The 25,357-nt window shown below is 39.1% G+C and overlaps 1 protein-coding gene across 3 annotated transcripts in view; it reads left to right on the plus strand.

Annotated features, from left to right (window-relative positions):
• The window catches only part of SLC37A1 (solute carrier family 37 member 1), a 31,841-nt gene extending 8,903 nt beyond the window's left edge, over positions 1 to 22,938 (plus strand). The window contains exons 7-20 of one of the 3 annotated variants that reach the window (XM_035315875.1): positions 500 to 666; positions 1,444 to 1,481; positions 4,910 to 4,948; positions 6,977 to 7,060; positions 10,195 to 10,326; positions 11,551 to 11,641; positions 13,156 to 13,218; positions 14,915 to 15,000; positions 15,660 to 15,708; positions 16,584 to 16,657; positions 17,618 to 17,696; positions 18,258 to 18,355; positions 20,666 to 20,718; positions 21,312 to 22,938. In XM_035315875.1, coding sequence (XP_035171766.1) covers positions 500 to 666; positions 1,444 to 1,481; positions 4,910 to 4,948; positions 6,977 to 7,060; positions 10,195 to 10,326; positions 11,551 to 11,641; positions 13,156 to 13,218; positions 14,915 to 15,000; positions 15,660 to 15,708; positions 16,584 to 16,657; positions 17,618 to 17,696; positions 18,258 to 18,355; positions 20,666 to 20,718; positions 21,312 to 21,327 — 1,069 coding nt within the window. In that variant the 3' untranslated portion in view covers positions 21,328 to 22,938. The remainder of the gene's footprint in view (positions 1 to 499; positions 667 to 1,443; positions 1,482 to 4,909; positions 4,949 to 6,976; positions 7,061 to 10,194; positions 10,327 to 11,550; positions 11,642 to 13,155; positions 13,219 to 14,914; positions 15,001 to 15,659; positions 15,709 to 16,583; positions 16,658 to 17,617; positions 17,697 to 18,257; positions 18,356 to 20,665; positions 20,719 to 21,311) is intronic. The other 2 variants (XM_035315876.1, XM_035315877.1) reach the window with 2 other exon arrangements.
• The last annotated feature ends 2,419 nt before the right edge of the window (positions 22,939 to 25,357 follow it).

The raw sequence follows: 25,357 nt of genomic DNA on the forward strand, positions 1-25,357 counted from the left end.
CAGAAATCACTGAATTTGCTTTACCTGTCCTGTATAGATAGTTTTCTTTGGTCTAACATATCCCCAAAGCATCAGATTACTTGTTCAATGTGTCTGCAGGGCTTCCATTCACAGAAGCATCAGAAGTATCAGAAGCATAGCATGCATATGCTATGTAATATTTGCATACATGTTCTTATCAAAGAAACTCTGTCCAGAAATATGCAAGCCTTAATGGTGCCTTTAAATGCCATTAAATGCAGGATGAGCTCTGTCATGTGCAGAGAAGTACTTAGAACACTTCTGTTAATATTTAGGTCCTTTGAAATTGCCAGATGAAAGACTAGCATAAAGAAGTGCTAAGATACAGAACAGTAAGTTTTCAAATATGTCGTAGACACCACAGATGAGCAGTCTTTTTTGATATACTGTTCTCAAGGTAACATTGTTATTGTTTGAATAATAAGAAATGTTTGTGGGTTATTTTTGTGTGTGTGGTTTTTTTTTGTTTTCTGTGCAGAAGAGGATTGATCATGGGAATCTGGAATTCACACACTTCAGTGGGAAACATCTTGGGATCCTTAATTGCTGCTTATTGGGTGTCTACGTGCTGGGGTCTCTCCTTTGTGATGCCTGGTGTTATCATTGCAGTGATGGGAATTTTTTGTTTCCTCTTTCTTATTGAACGTAAGTGCTTTAGTGTAGTAGAATCGTGGAGGGGCTTATTATGGTGAAAGAACACCAGCAGTTTAAGTAAAAAGTCCCAGGGCATAATATATATAATAGTTAAGGAATATTCCCCGAGGTACACCAATACTAAACCAACTTATTCCTAGAACGAGATGGGAAAAAAATCTGGGTATGTCTAAAGAATTTATACACTCAGACTCTGGCATACCTAAGAGAGAGAAACACTTCAGAATTCAGTCCACTGCCCTGTATTTAGTTCCCGGCCTTTATAAATTCTTTAAGTGAGATACAGTTGAATAGTAGAATACCCCACCTAGCTGTAATGTATGTTCAGCGCTACCATTCAACCCATGGCATCTGTATTCTGTACTACAAAATACAGTAATCAGCTAATAGAGCATCTTCTGTCACCTTAAACTAGAAATTAAAAAGGAATGCCTTCTCTTTTTCCTACGTGGACTCAGAAGTACTATGAATGCTTATTTTGCTGTAATTGTCCTATATGAGGAAGTGAAAAAGCTCTATAGACCCAACTAGAATGCTGTAATGAGCTGGACTGCCAGAATAGCACTTACAGTGGTCTTAGGATGGGAATGGTACCATGAAGCACCATTTTCTTTTCCCCTAAACATACAGTTAAACATTTATATCAGGACTACTTTTGTGTTACCTTACTGTTGGCATATTAGTGGTAAATGACACTACAGATAGGTGTTCTAAGACAGGTTCTTTGTGCTTGCATCTAGTTCAACTGTGTATGTTACTGTGTTTCAGATCCTAAAGATGTAAGTTGCTCCTCCACGCCATCCAGTGTAAGTGAATGCTTTTTCTACTGTGATTTTTGCCTTCTTATGGCAAAAGGTTTATGGTAGTTCTGGTAATCAGATATCTGCATGGCCCTTATGTGCCAGGTTGTTATAACTGACCCAAATTTGAGGGAAAGATTTGTCCTCTGTGCTTCAGTAGTAAACCAGGAGCTTACTTTCTATCAAAGTGGTATGAATCAAGGTGAATTAATCTGTTTTAGCTAAGGTTTTGTAATGGACAAACTTACTACAGCAAACCAAGTAAAAACTGTTCATCTTTCTTTGAGTTATCTTATTTTCTTCCACTCTTCCTGAGTATATTCGGATTATTTTGACCTATATCCTCCAATTGCCTGTCCTTGCTTGGTTATGTCATTGTGAGATAGCTGCCAACCATACCCTATGATGGTTCTCACTGTCTGAGAAACCTGCACTGGGTGTTGCAGAAAGTAAATGCACGGCTGGGGAAAAGAGGAGGCAAAGGGTGAATGTAAAGCTGAGGTAAAGAGACTAGAGCAGTCAGTCAGTGGTGGTGAGTTTAATTGCAGCCTTTATTTAACCAAAACTAACTGGCGTTATTGCAGATGATATTGGCATCAACGAAGAACTGTGAAATGGAGAGATAAATAATTTGTCCTTAGAGGTATGGGTCACATGACAACACAATATTGTATGTTTTGTGGAATCAGAGTAATTCAGGTTGGAAGGGACCTCTAGAAATCATCTGATCCTAATTTCTGCTCATAGTAGGTCTAACTTTGAGATTGGATTGGATCGCTAAGGGCTTGTCTAGTCAAATTTTGAAATCTTCAAGGATGGAGATGCTATTTATATAGAGATGATTTTTTTTAAACATCAGGTGAGTTTTTAGAATGTATTGATTACACAGTTTACTGGTGTCAAGACAATGGATCTTGCTGGTTTAGAAGAGCTTATACTTCAAGGGCTTAAATTTTGGCAAGATAGTGAACTATTTTGAAAGGTAGCAAATGTCACTAGGCTATAAATACATTATCATACACACAAACTGTTTTCTTCTGTGGGACACATGCTGCCTAGATCACAAGGGCAAATACCATGCAGGAGTTTGAAAACATGGTGCCAGAGATTGACCACTCAACGCAGTGGTGAAACAGGCTTAAAATATGTGCCTGAAGCTTTCTGAGCTTTCTTTGCCTTGCTAAACATTGCATATAAACTTTCTCGTGACATTGTGGCAGCAAAGTTCTAACTTTTATTTGTTTTTGAAAGGAAATCCTTCTGCTTTAAATATTAGTACAAGGTTGTTCAAACACTATTTAAATGTAGGTTGGGAAATGGTTACAGTCTGGTACCAAGATGTTTGCTCAATGTGTTTTACACAGAAGATCACAAGACTTTTTATGTGCTCAGAATTAAGTAACAGAGAGAGCTCTGTCAATGACAAAGAGATGTGCCTTAGAAAACTTTAGCTGCTACATGAGAAGATGATTCTTTTCTTGCCTTGTGTAGCTGTAACCCAAGAGGAGGGAGGCCATTCAAGCAGAAAAAGAGAAAAATAACAGACCCGAAAAGGGAACAAAAAGGAGAACATTAGGAAAACTAGCTGTGTAACAACCAGTTCTTTGGGGGAACAGTAAGGCAAAAGAAGGTCTTGGAGCTTCCCATGCATAACAGAAGTGTTGGAGCAAAGGTCCTATGTGAATCCCATGTGTGTTTTCCAATACTAGAGGATTATATATGAAGGTTGTCTGTATATGTATGTAAATGTGAACTATGTCTTCTAGTCGCAAGTAGCGCAGGTAGATTGTTCAGGGGTGATTTCTGTTTCTTGCCCACCCCCCCCCCCCCCAGTAGTTTTAGATAAATGGCTTTTTACATTTTTAAATACTCTTTTTCTTGAATAGTAACTGAAGGTGACTTTTCTACTCTCTGTTATTTCTTCTTCTTTACCAGTTAATGGAATTTTTCCTCACGTGGAAGGCTTCTGATAAAGCTTCTGATTACCTGTAATGGTCTGTGGAAGTCCTATTCTTAGTTTCTTACTGTGAGATAAGCTGTACTCATAATGAGCTCTGTATATTTCATTTAATTCTCTTTCACTTCTTAAAGGTAAATTCTGCTAAGTATGAGAATCTTTTATGTGACTCTTAGAGACTCGTAATGGGGCATTTTTTCCTCAGCTTTTCTGTATTTTGTAAGTGCTCCCATGAACGTGTCAGCTGCTTTATATAATACCTAGAGCATAATGTTGACAGAATTCGCTCCTAACATTTATAGAAGTAAATGTATATGTTTTGTTTCAAATATAATTTTACTGGAAAGCACAACTAGAGTTGTGCACAATGGCTTGCTCATATATCTTAAGGAGCTGGTATGGAAAACTTTGGCATTCAGTATCTACTCATCATGATGTTTTTAAAAAATCCAGTATCTTAGGAGGTTTTTCCCATTCGCTTTCCCCAGTTCCCAGGAAGAGACTATCATTTGACCTAATCTTCTCTAGGACATCAGCAAGATCACTGCACAATGTGCAGTCTTATTGTGTAGCCATGCATTTGACGTACTGTTTCCCTGGAAACCTTGCTCTCCAGAGCAAGAGGCATTACTTCTTCCTTCCCTGTTCCATATATTCGTAACTGTGAATCTTTAAAAAGGCGGCTTTAAGAAGTACTTCTCTGCCTGCCTCATTTTTTTTTTTCCGATTAAGACTTGTCATTGTCTTGGGAAGCTGTACTCTCTTTGAATTGCTCAAGTATCTCACTTTAGACCTGTGTGGTCTGCAAAGCACAGTAGATAAAACATAAAATGTATGAATCCTTTAATAAATCTGGCTTGCAGTTTCTGTTCACTATGGGGAGGGTGATTGTAGAAATTGAGGAAGTAAAAAAGGCTAGACAAGAATTTCAAGATGATCTGGAAATGCAGATGTGGTAGTGACCATATCTGATTGCTAAATTAAAAATAAATAAAAATTGCTAATTGAATGAAGGTTCATGTAATAAAACAGACTCTCTAATCTCTTATCACTGGCAACAAAATTCCAGCCTTGCTGAACAAGAGGTAAATTTGTTAGCAGGCATAAAATGGTAACTGCCCTTTTGTGCTCAGTCATATCAGGTAACACCCTGTATGCCTTTGTAAATAGTTAGAAATGTTTTTTGTTTTTGTTTTCTAAGAAATTAAAGAAACCTACCTATTTGCTTTGCTCATAAGACTGTAGCAGGTCACTTTGGACAAATGTTTTGGTTATGTTCAGGCAGCTATGCCAGTGGGTGCCAAGAGCTGAACCTCACAATGGAAGGGTGAAGCTGGTTTTGTTTAAAAACAACTGAAATAAATACTCAGGTACAAGGGAATAATTTAAGGTAGATTCACGCTAAGATTTAAAGATTAGATTAATCTCTCTGTGGTATCAGTATCTTGGATGAATGTGGTCTACTGTTTGTTTGCAGCATGGTCATGAGCCCAGTATTTCTACAGAGTTTGTAGTGGTGAGTAACCTGATTTTACTGAGTTGTCCAGAAGAACAGATGGAGAGACAAGCAGAGAGCCTTGGACGTGCAGTTCTCATTCTTTATTCAGTGATTCCTTCAGCTGTGCTTTCTTTGCTAGTAATCACGTTGGCTCTAATTTATGAATTTGAAATTTGTTTCAAAACATTTAATTATGATAAAAATGATTTTAATTACTAGAATTGGAAGCTTAATCTACAGTGTTCCCGAAGGATATGCCCATGACAAACACAAACAAGAAGTCGGTGTGCCTTATTATGCATTGGTGCACTTTTATCATCAAAGTTGAAGAGAAGGTTTAATAGCATTTGTAAAACATGATTATTTAGAACCTTTTTATTGCTTCTAGTCTTTTCACCCTGTGCTTCTTTTTCGTAAGTATGTGTTCATTGCAGCATGCTCATACAGACCTGTCTTTATGTTCTAGGAACTTTCTTTAACCTGACTTTGAATTTGCAGGAAACCTACATCTCTTAAACTCCTCTGGCAAAGTGCTTGTGCATTTAGAAGAAACCAGAGTGCAGTTTTTATCTTTCTGAAAAGAAGAAAGAGGTCTTAAGTATTAAATGTGCAGCCTCTGAGTCTAGTCCTTATCCCCAGACATTTCCTCCTTACCACAGTAAATCTTACTTTTGACAGTCAGATGAAGAAGTCTTTCTCTTTTTTTTTTTTTTTTTTTTTTTTCCTCTGCTCAGCTGCTGAATAAAGGTGTAGGTAACTTTTCTCTAGGTAATTGATTTTTCTTCCCCACAGATTGTTGTAAATCACTTTCTGACAAGAGCTTAATTTTCTATAAGATAAAATTTTAAAATCTGTCATTCAGACCCTATGCCCTTTGGTGTTGTTTGTTTTGGAGAAACAAGATTTTTATGCCCAAGACTGCTTGTGCCTCAGCTCTGCATTGAGCAGCACAAATTTTGAAATTTATTCCCACCTCTCAAAAGTTTCTTGCATTCTTAGAAAGATTTGGGTGATGAATGGCAGTTTGTGTAAAGAAAACCACAATATATATCCTTGTATTTGTGCTGGGCAAGAATTACTTTGTGATTCATTTCAAATTAAAATGCTCAGTGAGGATGGGCGTTCTTTTCTGATTTGTGGTGGTTTCTTTTTATCTATTTGTGGGTTTTGTTTGCTTGTTTTTAATGTGGCATTCAGAATGTGATTTGACACATCAGAAGCAAATACCTCATCCCTGAGGAATGCACAGTGCTTCTTGTGGTCTTAGCAATAGGTTGTTCCTGCCTGACTCCAAACCTACTTTGAAGCTGTATATTTATTTTAGTGGACAAACTGTAATCTCCCTGGCAAATCCTTTTAAGCCAAAGATTTCAGGATAATGTTTTCCAAGGGATGTAATTTTGGTGTGAAATGATACACTAATGCACGTGGTAATAAATATGTGTAAAAACCAGTGCATTAGTTGAGGTCCATCTGGGGCCTAAAATACAGCTTGTTGCCTTGATTTCTGTTCTGAGCACCCCAGAAGCACTCTGACTTTGCAAACCCTTCAGCCCATAGGAGCACGGTCTCTTCCCCATTTCTGGTGCGTGAGTAAGCTAATGGGATAATCTTATCTTAAATGAAGAGAAATGAAGAAACAGTTTTCCTGGGGAAAAGTAAAAATAAATCTGTAGTTGCTACTAGGATTATCTGCTTATGAGAAAAATTGTCAGCAATGCCAAGGAAAGTTCAGTAGAGGAAAAAGCTGCTAAAGATGTTAAGAATGGTACGACTGTGCTCTGAGTTCAGTATGCTACTGCTGTATAACGGCAGTATAAAGTAAGCCTTCAAATACAGCTGTAATTGCATTTTCTGTATATTGCCATAGGTCTGCATAAAAGCTTAAAAAGGCAAAACTAAATGCACAGTTGTTTAATTAGAGATGCATCCATTTATGTTACGATGCACAAAGACTTTAGTTGTAAAGAAATGATTAACACTATGTAATCCTTTAAAAAAAAACAAGCAACAAAAGTATGGGGAGGTGTTGTTTGTTTCTTTCAGAGTTCTAAAGCCTTCCTGAATGGTGCATCTCGATTCAGAGTCCACATGCCAACCTTAAATGCTAAGGAAGCCAGCAAGCCTCAGGTAAAATGCAATGTGTTGTTGTAAAATAGTATAGTAGACTTCCTAAAGTTCACGTGGAAGGTTTACATTAGATTTATTATTGGTAAAGGTAGATCTTCCCTTTATAATGCTGAAATCTACTTGCCTTTTCATATACTAATGTGCTGTCAGACAAGAGAACAAAGCATCATCTAACATAAGTACTGGAAGCCAAACTGAGTAAGATAGCATGCTTACATTTTGGTCTTAATTTGTGATCTTCATACAGTTCCAGCAAAAGTAAATGCTGCCGGATATTTTCAAGACAACACATTTGAAATTCTTTAACTACTTCTGTGGTGTCTGTCCACTCCTTACAGTATCACTTGTGTTCTTTTTTTGATGTACTAAATGTATGTACTTAGTATGCACGGAGGCAGAGAATTTTAAATAAGAGCAATTATTCACAGGAATCATGCTTAAAGCTTGTAACCATCAGTGCTGGTGATTCTCACTGGAAACTGACCTCTGGATTTGCCCTTTAATGGGCAAAATGATTTTTTTTCTTGTGATGAAAATTAACTGAAAATTTCCACTTGAAATACTGTACACATTTGAAATACTCAGTACACTTGACACATCGTATCCTGAGAGGATAGGATAGGGGAGAGAGCCTTTTTTTCTTTTTCTTTTTTTTTTTTTTTTTTTTTTTTTAAACACTTCTGCTTCTTTCAGACTGTTACAGGAAAATAGAAGCTTCCTGTTCTTTTCATTCTTTGCCCATAAATTGTTTCCCAGAATTATAATCAGCAGGGGTGGAAAAGTTTTGAACTTTTTAAGGAAAGTCTGTGCTAGTAATTTTGGTTGGCTCTCCCTGTAACCCCTGTGACCAGTCTAACTGAAACTTCCTTCAGTGACTCGGAATGAAGCTCAACACAGAAGGTACCCTGCGTTTACTGAGCTTGCTGAGTTTACTCCTGTTCATTTTGAGCTGCCCAAGAGCAGTCTCCAGCCCAGAAATCATTTGTCAGTATTATTTGACAAATAATTTAGCTGGAAGATAAGGGGAGAAGATGTAAGAACATAAGTAGGTGTCTGTAGACAAGTCATGAAGACAGAGCTAAAATATAGTCAGCAAATCAGTTGACAAAGATTCCTCTTTTAACTCTAATGGTACCCCTAATTGGCCCCCTTGCTGTCAGCCTGTGCAAAGAGCCTGCAGAGCAAGTGGGCAAGGAAGATGTGCCCCTTCCCACACTGACTGCTGTCCCCTTGTGAGCACAACAGGGAGACAATGCTGACAACAAGGCATGTGGGCACTTGCTGGCAATCTTTTCAATATCCCTCCCCCCCCTTTTTTCCCTACCAGCTGGGTTATATGCTTGTATTATGGAATTAACAATTTAAAAAATAAATAAAGAAAAGAAAAATCCCTTTTTTGTTACTGCCTAGGATCCCCAGATTTTTTGCCAGTGACAAGAGATAATCTTGCTCCTGTCAAAATGGAGTTGAACACCTCTCCTTTTTGCAATGGTTATGTTACGGTTATGCTGAGCTGGTGATCACTGTCAGATTTTGTGTTTGCACAAGCAACAGATGTTCTGCATTTATGAGCTGGTCTACCACAAGGACACTGGAGTGGCAGCTTTTACTGTGTTGTCTGTTTGTTTTTTTACTGACGTCTTCAATTACTATAGAAATAAATATTCAGGATATGCAGTGACTGGAAAAAAAATACCTGAATACCTTCATGTGTTTGTTACTGCTTTTGTCAGGTTGGCCTCTTGAAAATTGTACAAAATTGAGGGATAATGAATCCTTCCCCAGAGATCAGTAGTGTGCCATATGCCTAATCACAGTCCGTAACAAACTGACAAGGTTGAACAATGTTACCCCTGCTAAGTACAGGCTGATGTTTTTATTTATGATTTAGCTACATGCAGTGCAAAAATTCCATATTGTTGGTAAAGGTTTTCAGTATGAGTTGCTAAATAAGTTATTGTGACTTTGGTCACTGTCATTGTCATACTTAGCCCTCTATACTTAAATAAGTTGAGAGCTACCTGTCTGGGAAATGAGCAGCATTACCTCAGACAATCCCGATTAGGTTTGCTGAGTAAATTCTGCCCTAAGGCATTTTCTAGACTTATCTCCCATTGACTTTTTTTAATGTTAGTAGCTGGTATTTTGCTTTGCTACTGTTAAAATAGTTTGAGTTTTGAAGTTGCTCCAGTAATTCAGAAGATGAATGCTGCTCCTGCTGGAGTGACTCATGTACCATAACATAGATTTACAGTGCTGAGCTAGATTTCTGTTCATATTTTTTTCCTGTCTTCTGGTTCCTGCTTTGTCAGAGTGTAGGTCTCCCATAAATCCTGCACCCTGTCTATGAACTCTGTACAAACATTTTGGATAATAGCAAAATGGAAAAAAATAATGAGATCTGTTTGTGGCTAGACTGGGATGGCTTATTCTTGTTGAGTGATAACTTGCTCTGCAATTATTCTTAGCAGCCAGTGGAGTTGTTATTAGAGTGAAATCATCCCTAGTTCAGAAAATACCTCAGAATTGAGTTCTCTAGCCAGTATTGGTAAACCTCAGACTTCTTTGAATTTGTGGATTGCAACACTCAAATGAGACAGGTGAAAAATTCATTATCGCTTAACAGAAAGCACTCGTATCCATAACTCAATTGAAAATACGGCCTTGCCTGTGCTTACATTATTGAGTAAGATGTTACAGAGTCTGAAAAATGAGCTTGTTGTTAGTACAGAAGGAAGATAATACGTGGTTTTATACAGAAATGTGTTGTAGTGTTTAGGAGGTTTTCAGTTTTAATCAGACCACATATACGTAGTAGTGCAAGGGAAGACTGGAAATTTTGTTCCTTTAGACTGTACTCTGTAGGTAGGTTTTTTGCAACTTGAAAAAAGTCACTATAGAATGGAAACATGCAAGCATAAATGACCAGACTTATTCCATCCCCTTTTCTGCATATACTACGTAGTCTTTCTTTATACTCCGTTTGTCCAAAACAAGAGATTTTAAAAGCTGTAACTTTATGTAATAAAATACTTTTTTTAAAGTAAATTATTTATAATGATTTGATAGTTTGATATGTGTTTTACTACATTGTTCTCTTCTTTTATGTGTGGTGTTGCTGGGGGAAATTGCAGGATCCAGAGATGCAGCATTTGCTTATTGACAGTGAAAACTGCACGGCGTCACCGAACTCGAGCAGTGCCGTCACTGGGGAAGGTAGACATGGGACATCAGCTATCAGCTTCCTTGGGGCTTTGCGAATACCTGTGAGTATGTGCTATTCTTGCTTGTTCCTCTAAGAGTCAGGTTTTGCCTTCTTGTTTCCGTGAAGTTCTAGACAGAGTGGTAGATGACGTTAACTTTGCATCACAAGCTTTGATTGGCAGCTCTAGTCTATGTAGGCTAAAGCAGATTTTGATACACAAGACAAACATCTAGGCTCCAGTGGCTGTATATATTGCTTTATTTTTTTTAACCTCATTATAATTAATACTATAGTAGCCTGTAATGTAAAAGTTCACTGGTCTTAGTTAATGATGTGAGTACTGAGAATGGAAGAGTAGGCTGAACCTGTAAGTACTTTTCTGTGTCAGAGCTTCTTTCCATGGCTTCTCTGTTACACTCCTCAACATCACTTTTATTTATTTATTTTAAATCTCTTGTATTGTTTATATGGAGAAGTATGAGACAGACCAAACATTTAGGTTGCTGCTAAAAGGAAAGGAAATAAGTTTCCTGTAGTTCAGGGAAATCAGCCTTGATTGTCCTATCAGCTTGAAGTCTATCAGCTTCAATACAATGCACAAATAGAAAAAAATTATACCCGACTTGATTTGGACCAGGTGTAAAGGTAGCAGAAGAAATCCACTCCAACAACAACAACAAAAATCAGATGGTAAGGGGAATGAAGACAGGTTAATTTGGCAGTTTAGTTGCAGCTCTGTGCAATAAGTAAACCTTTCATATACCCAGCATGAAAGAGAATGGAACAAATTAGTGTTTGAAATAGGCATCTGCCCTATCTGCAGTGTGCTCTTGTCACATACAGCTTGAACTGTGTCATGCCAGTGAACTGTCTGTTTGTATAGAGTTAATAAGGGAGAGATCTTTGACCCCATCTGAAGGGCAGATCTAAAGAACATAAAGATATGTCCATTCCTCTGGAATATGCTCCCACACAATGCTGCGTAAAAAGCCTCTAAATGAGACATACAAGTGATTCAGGTGTTCCAGACAGAATCAAATCCTTCCTGTTCATTTTGGTGTTCTCTCTGTTCAATTCAGTATAATTAAGAGAACGTATATAAGTAGATTATCACAGTCAGCTCTGATCTTAAGCTTTATGTTCTCAGGGGAAGAATGCCTTCAGGGAATTTTTGAGAGGAAAAGAAAGGGTAAAATGCTTCTTAGAAAAGATTTCATAGTGATCTTTGAAAGTCGATAACAGTCTCTATTAAGATAATAACTTCCTGTTTTCTTCGTTATCTTAGGGGGTAATAGAGTTCTCCCTTTGTCTTCTGTTTGCAAAACTGGTGAGCTATACTTTCCTCTTCTGGCTTCCCCTCTATATCACAAATGTGGGTAAGTATCACAGTAAGGAGAAACAGAATTATGACTACAAAGTGTGTAGAAATATGAGCTTGAAATAAATAAGAAAATAAACATTACAGCTTCTGAAATGGGCTATCTTTGCAAGAGTGGCAGGAGAGTTTTAAGTCTGCAATAAACATATTTCTCAGTTTTATGAATTCAATTTTGTTAAAAAGTATTTTCAAAAGGAAAAAAAAAGTGGTTTATCTTCAAAAATTCCAAGTTGCAGTGCTGTGACTTTGGCCCTTGCAAAAAAAACCAGAAAAGTATACTTTTAAAAATAATGTTTTAAAATGATCAAAGTGCCTAATTAAAACAAATACGAAAAATCTCAATGAGCTTTCTGATGTGTTCAGTAGTGCTGCATTTTCGTTTGTGCTGCAGAGCACAGAGGAAGGAGTGTTCTCCCTAGCCAGAGAAATTACTGTTCTTGTGAGTCATGATGTGACCTTTAAGCCCCCAGCTAACTAAACTGCTGTGCTGGACAAGTGTTGCAATAGCAGCCAGTGGAGAGAGACAGGTTAAACAATCTACTGAAGTGCACACAGCTGAAAATACTATAGCTACAGGCTATTACGTGGACTCCAGCTAAACAATAACTTCCTGCAGGACAGAACACCTCGAAAGCAGCTAGCTGGTAACAGAAGGATTAATGAAATTTATCACAGTTCTCCAGTCTGTGCTGTAGCAGATTCATTGTTAGTGAGGTTATGGCAGTGCCACTGAACCCACTGTTCTAGCAGATACTGTTCTATCAAATGTATTTCAGTAGCTTTTAAAAAATACCAAAAGTGTTTAGAAATGTAGCTGCTTCTGAAATGTCGTACTTAACACGATGAAACTTGGTTGCCAAACTTCCTGATATGCTCTTGGAACTCTGACTCCATAGTGCATGAGTTACACTAGACCTAAATACATGCAAACAGTGCTCCTTGCTGCCTGTGGCAAACAGCGGACTTGATGAAATCATTATTTCTTCATATTCCAAGTAAACCGCACAATGCGTGTTACACCAAGCACATGGCCAATGATCTAATGGCTTACATCACCATCACCTGTCTTGTGATGGAAGCCTCCAGGATGAAGCTCTGTAGACAATCCAAATGTATGCTAATCATCATTTTAGAGTCAAGAACCTCACTTAGGAGCATATGTCAACTGTTCATGACTCTGTGGCTATTCACAAATGGGAATATTGTTAAGCCAAACTTTAACAATCAGCAGCTCCATTGCTTGGACTTTATCTATAGCTGAAGTGTTAAAGTGTCCTGCCATGGATATAACTGTATTCAAAAGACTGTATCACTGAATAACCAGTTATGATACATTCTGGTTTGCCCTATGAAATGATACCTTACAACACCTTCTCTTAGCTTATTCCTGTGAAAAAACAATACTGATGTAAGATGCCTTTACCCTAGCATGTCAAGACTTGAGACGTCTGCTTTTTGTGGTTTGGAAAGGAGGGAAATGTTTTTCTATGTTTGTTTGCTTTCTGTCACTAGAACATCTTGATGCCAAAAGAGCTGGGGATCTTTCTACATTGTTTGATGTGGGTGGAATCTTTGGTAAGTTTGAATATCAATCCTTAATCAGACCAGTTTAGCAAACACAGTGGTACACACAGCTTATGTATACCAGTCTTGCACCTTATATGAACTGAAGAAGAGCAGCAGTAAAGGTACTAAGTATAGAGCTGGGTTGGACATTGAAAATCTAGTAAAAAAAAAAAAAAAAAATCTTTCAGTTGAGCAAATCACAGAGCCAATGATGTTGCTCAGCATAGACTGAGCCAAATGTTATGGAGTCTTTTAGCTCCGTCAGCTCTGGCCCATGGGGCTTTGTCACTTCACAATTCAAAATGTATTCCTTTATTTTCTCTAACATAGCAGAACTATCCAAGCTGTACAGTTGTGCGTTTTTTGTGGGGCACAAAGGTGAATGGCTACATGTTGGTTTTTTTTCTTGATATCTCATGAAACTGTATGTGATGAAGCTAGGAGATTATTACAATGATAAGGATGAGGTTATTCCTTTGTAATTTGTGAGGTGACAACTGAATAATTGTTTATGCCAGTCAGACAGAATAGTTCACAGTAAAATAAGCATAATCATCTCAATACCCAGCTGATTTATGTGACCCCCACCCTCTCCCCCCCTCCCTGAGTGCCTTTTGGAAATAAGCCCTGTATCGGTCTATTGGAAAATGGTGCTCATGCTGGGGGAGTTTCGCTGGATCAAGAACTGTGTAGGCCCTGGTAGTTCAAGATACAAATGTTGAGGTGTGTTGCATTTACTGTTCCGGGCTTGTTCTGGATGTCACTTCTGCTATTTCTCACTGCTTATTTCATCCCAGACAGCTGGAGCCAGAGTTAGGCATCACCTTAGGGAATGTGAATGACCTCTTTCAGCAGCATTTCATTCCACTGTGAATACAAGCTTGTGCTTGTGCCATGTGCTGCTTGGACCCATGGCATTTATATTTAAATCTGAGTGGGATGTAGGCGTTTTGGAGATGGGCAGCTGGAGAGGGAGAGGCAGGCCCAGCAATATTGAGGAATCTGGAGAATCCAGAGAACTTCCTTTCCTTCTCCCTGTACCAAGTTCCCTTTGTATCATTTTGGCAGCTCCTTTCCCTCTGTCCTCCCAGCCTCCTGCTGCACACTCCAGTTAGTGCTTCTGTGTACAGCTTTTGCAAACACCAAAAGGGAAAATTGAAGAGCCTAGAGTGGCTGCCTGGAGAGAAAAACAAGTATTTCATTTGCCCAGGGATCTAAAATAGCTCGTTTTCCCTTGTTGGGAAATGGACACAGCACACTACAGCTAAGTTTACTGTTGCATGTGAGGAGTTAAGGCACTAGTGACCAGCTGGGCACAGATAGAGCCCAGAATTCCAGGCAGAATGGAACCACCTGGTGCAAAGGCATTTTGCATTCAAAAGCAGCAGAACAGTGATTTCTAAATACTTCCACGTGTTTTAACCCCATCCCTACCAGCTTGGAAATTCACTTGGAATAACCAACGAGGCAGAACAACTGCCCGTTCCTGACTGACCTTCCAAGTCAAAGCTGGTTGGGTTAATGAGGTTGTTGCTAAGTGCAAATTGTGTCATCAGGCCCATGATCTGTGTTGCTGTGCGTAACTGTACATTAAAAGTTGTGTTACATTGTTTTAATCTGGGTTGGGTTTCGTTAAGTATAACTGGTATCTTTTGTGTAAAACATGCACAGAGTATTCTCCTCACGTACCTGTCTCTTCTTTCAGGTGGAATTTTGGCAGGCCTGATTTCAGACAGGCTAGAGAAGAGGGCATCGACCTGCGGAATGATGTTGTTGCTGGCAGCACCCACGGTAAGAGTTTGCCTCTCTCTGACAGCTGTGGCTGGGACTTTGACAGCACTCAGGATGTTCTGCAAGCAGCATCTTCTGAGTTGAACATATAGTTCAGGCCAGGTTAACAGCATAAGAAGTTGAGAATGTGAGCAAGTATAGACATTTGGGCTGCCTCAACTAAGCAATGAAACGAGTCTAATGCATTGCTTGTTACAGGATTATATGAGAAGTTTATCGCTCTTTTGTAAAATATGATGTCCAGTTTGTAGCCAGAATTTTAGTTGCTCAAAGGCTAAAACTGCTGTGCTCTGTTGGAAAAATGGCAGTTGGACATATGAAGTGCATTTCTCTTTGAGTCTTGATTCTTTTGTGAGCTCTATTCTGTGCTTTGTCAAAGCTGACAATTTGAGAGTTTAAAATTGAGTGGTCTCATAACACAGCCCTTTCTTCTGAAAGGACACGTGGGAAGGGGAACATTCTCCTTATCTCCCTGATCTGTCCAATCAAACAGCTATCCTGCTGTGGTCTAAAAGGGTTTTGTAAAACCTAGAATGTGAGAACTACTTTTTACACGATACCAACAAAGATATTTTTTTAACTAAAATGGGGAAAATAGGGATTTTACCGTTAATGAGGGTGTTGGTATTATAACACATTTGTGTTTTCATTTTATGCAGTTGTACATGTTCTCTGCAGTCAGTAAAATGGGCCTTGAGGCTACTGTCGGTGAGTATTTTTAAATTATTTTCTGCCTCACTTTGTGTGTGTATTATTTTTCAACCTCGCTTTCTTTTTCTTCTCTTTTTTTCTCCCCTGAGAGGAGAAAGTGTGGAATGAACACTGTCTCTTGGAGGCTTTTTGTGGGATAAGGAAAGGGGATAAGAAATAATTAAGTGGTGACATGGTTTAGTTAACAGTGATTTAGTTAACCAATAATGTTAGTTCATGTCCACTAATCATTAAGATAACAGAGATTCAGGTAATATCATTAGCCTTCTTTATGGAGCTTTATATCAGCATTGGCTCTATTCTATCCCCTTTTCCAAATATCAGACACTTTAAAAGACTACTTATAGTAGTTTAAAGACTACTTATAGTACTTTTGAAAACAACTTTAACTGTACATATGTGGGCTGAATTCCTTTGCATCTGTATCTATTACATCAAAAGAGAAGTTGAATCACAAGAGCTGACGGTCATGTCTCACCTACACAAAGGCCTTGAGAAGTTTTAGGGCTCTCTGGTGCTTGGTGCTGTACAAGGAGTGTGCTTATGGTTGAATTCCTATGAGCATCCTCTGTGTGTAGAATCAGTTTGGTTAGACTTTCCTCTTTCTCTGAACTACCAGGATCAATAAGGCCCTGGGATGTACCTTTAACTCAGTCCTGTCTCCTGTTATTTTTGGGAATTTACACTGTCGAGCAAGCATTGCAGGCAGATATTAATTTATGTTGCTTTTCCTCCTGTCCCCTGTAAGGAGGTCAGGGCAGCCAAGGAAGGATTAAACTGTTTGAAAACCACAGGCAATGACATTTCCTGTTGTTACAGTTAAGTCATTCAGGCAACTCACATTTTTTTTATTTTTGTCCATTTTGCAACAGTGATGCTGCTTATCAGTGGTGCCCTGGTGAACGGACCTTATGCACTGATCACCACTGCTGTCTCTGCTGACTTGGTGAGTTTGGCTTCCCCTCCGCTTCCAGCATAGCAGCTTTGGCCTCCAGAGAGAGCCATTTGACTTCTGTAGGATCATCAGTGAAGGAGCTGCACTGTCCTAAAGCAAAGTGAGGTGGATAAGCTGTGTTGAACTCAGCCACTGAAATTGTTTTAGAGTTCTGTCTTAAAACTGGTTAGTATCCTGCCTGTCTGACCCTTAACGTTGTCGAAGGGACTGCTAGCTAGAGAGTGGGACCTGACATTACAAGATGTCTACCTGTGGGTTGGGAACAAGATTGAAGGGTCTAACTGATTCCTCAGGTGTCAGCAATCAAACATCTGACCTGAGCAAGGTCTCAGTTTACGTTATCACTGGTTACCTGAGTGTATTCTCCTCAGTGTATGAAGATAAGTCTGTCTGATTAGCAGTTCTCTGAAATGTTTAGTTTATCTGTCTTGTTGCAAAGTCATTCACTTCATCAGTAGTTCTTTGTTGTTGTTTTTGTAGTTCTGAAGACCTGCCTTTTAAAATTGGGACTGAAGGGCTTCTTCTGGCTCACAAATTCTTTGAATTAGCTTTTCAGTTTATATTTATAATTCTGGTACTCCAGTATTCTTGTCACAGCAGAACTTCTTTTGTTCTGCAGAGTTTTGCTGTATTAATAGAAGAAAAGATGGCCATGGAAACAGTCTTGTAGCATAATGCAAAGCAATAGAGTTGTCCTTGTTGCTTGAATCCACAATGTGCAGAAGAGAAAACTTCACAGCTATTGTTTAACCAAACTGATTGAATAAAGGAGAACACTGTAGGCAACCATTTGATTGGGTGGAGGGTTTCTCTGAGTAGTGATAAACGGATCTGAGCTAGGATATTTTAGGCAACTTCACAATGTACATCTCACATAAAGAGGTGTGGACATTGCAGAGACTTTTTCGGAGTTCAGCTCAGGATGGTTCTAAACAGTCTTTGTCTCATTAGGGTACCCATAAAAGTCTGAAAGGGAATGCAAGAGCCTTGTCCACAGTGACAGCAATCATTGATGGAACAGGATCTGTAGGTAAGCCAGAGCTGGAAGGTAACCTGCTTTTGCTGGGGTAGGTTAAAACAAAAGATCTTTGTGAAACTAGGCTCTCTATGGTTCATGTTTTGCCAAGACACAGTAGTTGTGGAAATGGGGAGTACGGCAAACTTAGCCTTAAGCCTCCCTTAATTTCCTGTATCTGAAGGAGGGAGGGAGGGAGAGGGTGATAGACTCATACTGAGTGCAGATATAAAAAGTAGATGCCGTGGGGCTGTTTGTGAGACTGGTGATATTTTACTCATGACCTCTGCACTGGCATGTAGAAGGGAAAATTGAGTAGGATTCACCTTGATGTGGGAAGGGCATTATTTTCCTGTGAGCCAAAGGATGGCATTTTTCAAACCTATAGCCTTCCAGCTTCCCCTGTGTTAGGTTCCAAGCTGTACCAGTTACACTTGGCACTTTGGACATTTTAATCCATAAGGTAGTACTGAGTTAACTAGGTGGATAAATTGATGCTCTAACTCAGAATAGCTGCCTTTGAGCATAGTAAATCTTACGTTGCATCATTCTGACAGTATCAATATTAAATTTTAGGTGCGGCTTTGGGGCCTCTCTTGGCTGGTCTCATTTCCCCTTCTGGTTGGAACAACGTGTTTTACATGCTCATGGTGGCAGACGCATGTGCCTTGCTAGTAAGTCTAAAAGTACTTCTTGGTGGCTGTGTATTTCTTTATGCTAAACTATTTCTATTAAAATGCACGTTTTCCTTTTGCAAATTCAGTAGTCCGTCATAACCAACATCCAATTGCATAGGAAATTTTCAATAAAAGAGCGAAGCAGCTCATTTTGAAATTCTCATTTAATCAGAAGTGCAGATTAGTTCTGATGCACTTCCATTTCTGAACAAATACACATCTGTTAATTGCTGGCTGAGCAGATTACTGCAGGCCTAATTGTAAGCAAACATACAGAGAGCTGGAAGATGCCTCAGATTCCACTCACGAAAGAATTACTTCTGTTTTCTTTAAAGCTGGTTTACTGAAGTAGAAACAACTGTTTTGCAATGTTGCTGCATCACCAAAATCACTGTGATAATGAAACTGCTGAAAGTTAACACATCACATTCTCCAGATGGGCTCTGAAACTGCTGTACTAGGTTAAACAAAAACTGGCTTCCTCACTTTTGACAGTAACCAGGCACAGATGCTTAGGGAAAAGGAGCGTGACACACATTGTGACACGGTACCGAGCGTATCCACTTTCCTCCCTCCTCCTCCTGTTTGAGATCCTGTATGCTGGATGGGAAGATCTGAGGTTTTTCACTCCTTACATGCCCTGCTTTGCTTTAAAGACCAGAGAAGACTCAAGATGAGGCAAGGAGTGTCTTGTTGTACCTTTGAAGTTAGTCTTGCTGCAGCCACCTGCAGGTTAACCTGTAGGTTATGATTTTGTGCTTGCCAAGGATTTCCTTAGCAGGCATCTGTACCAGCTTTGTCTGCTCCACTCCAGCAGAGCAGAATGCTACTATGACTCTACCTCAGAGGCATCCTGAAGTGTCACTTGCTTATCCTCTCCTTTTGAAGTCCTGGATGGAAGTGCTCATCAAAGTGTGGGGTGACTGTGAAACACTTGAGAAATACGCCTTCCTCTCTACTGGCTGTGCCCAGACAAAACCCTGTGCCTGCAGGGTATTCCACTGAGCCCCGTACTGCTGCAGAGGAGCTGATGCTGAGAGTGTCAGACCACTCTGAGACAAGCAGAAATTTTAGTTTTGAGTTGGGATTGAGGCTTTCTTTCTAAACTCAAGCCCAAACTTTTTAAACTAAATTTTTCCACGTCTAAGATGTGAAATCCATGGGAAGTAATTGAATTAGGTAAGTTCAAAGTAATTCAAAGTATGTTCCCCCTAATAGGCAGCAGCTCAATAAATCCTGGTTTGTACTGTTTTCAGTATTAGCCATTCTGTGCTGCAGTGGGTTTGGGAAATCATAGTTTTCCTAAGCAGAGTTAAAACTCTGCTTTTTTATAGTTATTTATTTAAAACAAATGAAAAAAATCCCACATTTCTTTGCAGCATCAGTTAAAATGCATTTTTAAAGCACTGTTACTGACAGGATTGACTGCTCTTGTAAAGCAGAGTAACCCCTTTTACTGTTATTTGCAGTGCAGAGTACAGGTGCCTGTATTCAACTCCTGTTTATTCAAAGATATCTGGAGGGGGATTAGCTTCATACATGGTATTCGGATTGGTCATGCTTGGCCACTCACATCTCTCTGAAATGTTAGGTCTAATATCTTAAACCAGCAATACTTAATAATATTCTGATAATTAATAATATTGAAGAAAATTCCATTTATAACAGTGAAACTCTGAAAGTAAGGAAACCTTTAACAGTGAGAAACCCTGGAATAGTTAGAATTCTGTCTGTAATGTATGTCAGAATCCTCAAATTATGTTTGTAAAATCTCTTTCCTGGGGACCGTCTCCATAAGCACACCTTTTAAAATGCACTTGAAAGTCCTGATCCTGCACGTGCAAGTAAACATGACTAACCACTCATCTTGACTAATTGTGTGATTTAAAGGTTTTCACACACACAGCTGTTCTTCAGAATAGCAACTGAAACAATTTTAAGATCCAAAATTTCCATCTGCCATGTTTTCTTGAAGTCTTGGGTTCCCTCTGCTGGTTTCTTTACACATCTGCTGGTAAAGTAACTTCAGAAGATCGTTGTTTTTTACACAGGAATTGGTCTCTCAGTTGCAAAAAGGAAATTATTTTTTGTTGCGAGTTCATTGTGAAAACTGTTCCAAACATTAACTAAGCATCTGTATTTTTTTCCTTTTTATTTATTTGTTTGTTTTAATGATTTCAGCATTACGAGGTAGTGTTTCAAATGAGGAACTCTTTGAATAAAAGTGTGCATCTATCTTATCCAGAAACTTAGCTTGCTGGTACATCTGTACAGATAGTAACACAGATACTGTGACTCTCTTTACAGTTCTTACTCCGTCTTATTCAGAAGGAACTTCGGTGTAATGCAGATCATACCCTGTAAGTGTTACATACAGCTCTTGGTCTTTATAACAGTTTAAGAACATAGTACTAAGCAAATACCCACATGTAGACAGAGCATACTAAGGTTTTTATACGTCCATTTGTCTTTTTCAAGTTTTCTTCCAAAGAGTAATATTTTTTAATGTTCTTAAATCATGGTTATTTTTCTTTAGAGCCTTGTATTTTAAAAAGCACCTGAAAACGGACTTGTCACAGTCTCTTAGTTATGATTTGTTTTTTCCTGAGTATGTAATATTTCTGACTTTCATCACGGAGCATGCAGGTGGGGAAGAAGCTACCTGATTGCTTGCTTTCTGTGTATTGTTTCAAATGTGGCTTTTGCTAAAAGGTCTCCATGAAGGAAAGGTGACTGAAATTACAAGGTTTTGAATTGAGGGGGGGGGAAAAAATCCAGTGAATCAATGGGGTTACACTTGCCTAAGCAAAATCTAAATTGGGCCCCTTGGCTGTTTTGGAGCAGTGAAATAGAATAGAAAAGCACATAGCAAGGAACAGATCTTGCATTTTGAGTTAGTGGCTGTTACATGTCACGCCTAAGGGTTTCCTGCCTGATTGCTGTCCTTTCCCAGGTTTAAAGAACACTGAGCTGAAAGACCAGATTTGAAAGAATGGCTGCGTAAGTGACCAGAGCTCTCCCCTGAAAAAAAACTTCATGGAATGTGATATTCTATACTTAAGAGATGCTATTTGGTGAAGAATTTCTGCACGTTTACTGGAAGCAATTTGAGAAACGCAACTGGTAAATCCCTGAAGCTCTTATTTTTGCACATGAATAAGTACCTCAGGATGGCAACTATTCAACAGATGGAGGGACAGGAACTTTGGGAAGCTTTTAGCAGAGCGCCTCAACTGAGCCAAAGAGAAATACCAAGTGCCTTTTTATTTCTTTTGATAGGATGTTTTTAATTAAAGTGCTGTACTGTGTGCTTTCCAAAAACAAGTCAGAAGTAGAGCAGAAAGGATGTTGAAATCATAACAGACAGTCTAGCAGTGAAATGTCCCTGTGTCAGTGAGCAAAGTATCCCTTACGTTATCGTGTGCATCACTGTGAGGGCATCACATTATAGAGGGCAAGACCGGCTGGTTATTAATGTTCACTGCTATTAGGATTTCAAAGCTGCTCAGACAATAATAACCTCACCATATTATTAGTTCTTAACTATAGCACAAATTCTAATCCCAAGGACAACATCCAGCCTTTCGGTAGGTAATGAAATGGAATTTACAGTTGAGGTGTACCTCAGCTAGCGGTTTTCACAGACTCTCTGGGTGGATGTTAGTCCTCAGTTAGGACTGTGCAAAACGGAGTCCCAGACAAGAAGAAGAAGTAGATTATGAGTCAGAATTTCCAGTGGGGGGCTCTAACAATTTTCAGGGCATTATAAACTGGTAGTGCAAACGTCACGTAATTGTTGTGCTGCTCCTCTAGGCTGGGTTGAAATGAAAGGTGGTTCCTTTGGGGTGGCAAAGAACTGTGTGCTGCCACACTTTAGCATTACAGGATTGAAAAGAGTAGCTGCTTTAGTGCCCAGTGCCACAGTGGTCTTTATTGGGTACTCCAGTGGTGTTGTGTGCACTTGGAAGTCATTGCCAGATCAGGGCCTTAATAACCAGAAATCTCTTTCGAGTGGCTAAGTTCAAGTGGCTTTGATTTTCAGATGCAGAGCCAAAATATGTATGTATATATAAGAGAAGAAAAATTGCCTAGGTGGTAGGTTGTAAGAGAACATTTCAGTAACTAGTGTTACCCAGCAAACAGACAATTTAATGTCTTCAGAACATATCATTTCTTCATACAGGTATCTCCTTTGCAAAACAGATGTTTCTGTGATCTTTTTTTAAACGTGTACAAAGTAAAAAGGATTTTTTTTTGTATGAGGTGTTTATACTTAGATTGTGAAGGTTAGATAATTTAAACTGTGTATTGTTTGTAATTGTATTTATTAAAGTTCTAGGCATATGTCTTGTTCTGAACTATGCTGTAAGTTTTGTGAAACAATGCAGTAGTGTTTGTACTTGATTAACAAAACAGCGCTCTAAAACAGCCTGGCAAAACATGGAGAAATGTCTCATCAGCTGCTGGTATTATGTTCCATGTGTTGGCACAATACTTCATTTCCAGGACTGGTTTGTAATTGTTCAGTCTCTGATCAGTTATTTCACTGTTTTGATTCAGCATGTGCTTTATGCTTGATCTGAACAGCATAAGGATGTGTTTTGTTTTCAACCGTTTTGCTGAACAGAGACATAGGGAAGACGTCAGTCCCACAAAGATTTATGGCGGGTACCAAAGTCTTTGCAAGTGAATGCTCTATGTAGGCTCTGAAGCTGCAGTTACCTAGATCAGTGGTTAACTGTACACCTTCTGAGTAAACCTGTGGAGACCGGGGGACACTTAGCCTGTACTGGTAAATCCGTGCTGCATTTATGCTTTAGGATGTATTTAAATGCCACAGAATTCTGCAGTAGATCAGGGGACTCATCTAGCCTGCAGGGAAAAATAATACTGCATGCCCAAAAGAGCTGTGCTGACATGACTTCAAGAACTGTGTGAGGAGGGAGGGATGGAGAACTTCTTTAGCTGAAGATGTCAGTCTCTTCCCCCCAAAAAGCTATGTAGAGCTATATTGCTAGTTTATCAAAATGATTTTTGCTCTTAAACTCTGCTGCACTCAGATTCTGAGAGGCTGTTCCCTATGGGCTGAAGTCTTTGGTTAAGATGCTTTCAGTTAGTTATAGTTAACAGCCACACGTTGTAAAGATGTTTAACTGTGTTTTGGATTTTACATGTTTTACTTGCTGGGGCTGCTGCTGTTATTTATTTATTTATTTGAATAGCTATTGTGCTGAAGTGACTTGGATATGGGACTATGAAAACATTTGAGGTGCTGGGCTGAGTCCTTCCTTCCACTGCTCACAGGAGGGATTTGGGACTCCTGCTGCACTGGCATCTCTTTCCTTGCTAATGTGCCACATTTCAGTTCCTCCCAGCAACAAATGTGTTCGTCAAAAAAGTGAAGATTGCTGCTCTTTTGTAACAACCCCAGGGGTCCTCCAGGTTGTGAACAAACTGTTTTGTTATTACTGGGTGTCAATATTCATTCATCTGGAAATGAGCAAGACTGACAAAATTTTGTATTTGTAAACATGAATGGCCAGTAGGTAGAGCCGAATTGAAATAAGACTGCAGGGTTTTTTGTTGTTGTTGTTTTTAATGCTGGTTATTGTGAATTTTATCTATTTATCTTCTGTGTAGAATAAAAATGGGTTCTGCTTTAAAATGAGAAATGCTGATTACTTCATCTTTTACATCTCCTTGAAGAAATGCTCCATTTATTGTTTTGGATGGTAGGCATTCCTACTGAGACAGCTCTCCTGTCTCCTGTGAGGGTAATGAAAATAGTTCATTAAGAGAACAAATTAGAACCTTTTGTTTTGAAAATGATACCCTTCTCAACTTGAACAGGTATTTTTTTTCATTTAATGGGATTGTGGGCTGTGCAACAACATTTCCAATCAGATGAATCAGATGGGTATATTCTGCCTCCTTATTTTCATCTAGGAGGGAAGGAGGACAGTTACCTGAGTCAGGGGAAAAACTGCTTGGAAAGGAAAACAATTATGATTAGAAATATGTGTCTGAGGGTCTTGGACGGAATTTCTGATCAAAAAGTGCCCAAAGTGCCCCCCAGAAATAGGCAAGTAACAGCTTGGGCCTTATATATATAAGAAAGGAGACTCGGGTACAAGCTTCTCTTCTGCCTGACCTGGAGCAGGAGCCTCCATCAGAGTACCTGCACCCTCATCAGTGCCTTGGCTGTCGCTGGAGATGCTGCAGTGGAGGTTTGTCTCCATTGTGCATTGGAAGGGTTTATAGATCACTTTGATATCTTTTACCTGCAAGTTAAGCTGTTAATCTACTCCATGAACCAAAACATGCCTATTCCTGTATGTTCTGCCAGCTAGGAAACTCCAGAAGAGATTCTGCCAGCCACTTCTAAAGTTACTGTGTGTATTTCTTGCATAATATCCTTGGAATAATAATGGGAACCCTCCATTTGTGTTTATGCCAATGTCACACTACCTCAGACTTCTGCAGCAGCATTTACACTTACCCATTCAGCTGGTGCTGGTAGTTTTCTCCGGTGATTGATGCCTGGAGTTGTTTGTAGGAGAAGTGCTGCTCAAAGTTACGTAGGCGTAATATGGTATAAAAGAAATCAGAGGTTATTTAGAGCCATTGGAGCCTGGCTGTTCTTCATATGGGGTTCAGTTGAGAAAGATTGTTTACAATCTGATCAAATTATTAGGCCTGGAATTGGTGATGGTGGTATTCTCTGGTCTGAATGAGATTTTATGGCCTGCATATTATATAGGAGTTTAGATTAGATTATGTAGTGATTTTCCCCAACCTTGAAGTTTATCTGATGGGTTGTTCTTATTGCTGAACTATGTCACTTTCACCTCACAGCAAATCTATTTTGATTTTGTTTTGCTCTTCGCTAAATTATCAGCGTGATAACGTGGACTCTTCCTCCTCTCTGCTCCCAGACTGCTGTGCCTGCAAAGTGACTGCAGACACAGGGCTCCATTACTTTCCCGGGGAGCTCTGCAT

This window comes from Oxyura jamaicensis, chromosome 1, assembly GCF_011077185.1.
Source record: "Oxyura jamaicensis isolate SHBP4307 breed ruddy duck chromosome 1, BPBGC_Ojam_1.0, whole genome shotgun sequence".
Taxonomy (NCBI): Eukaryota; Metazoa; Chordata; class Aves; order Anseriformes; family Anatidae; genus Oxyura; species Oxyura jamaicensis.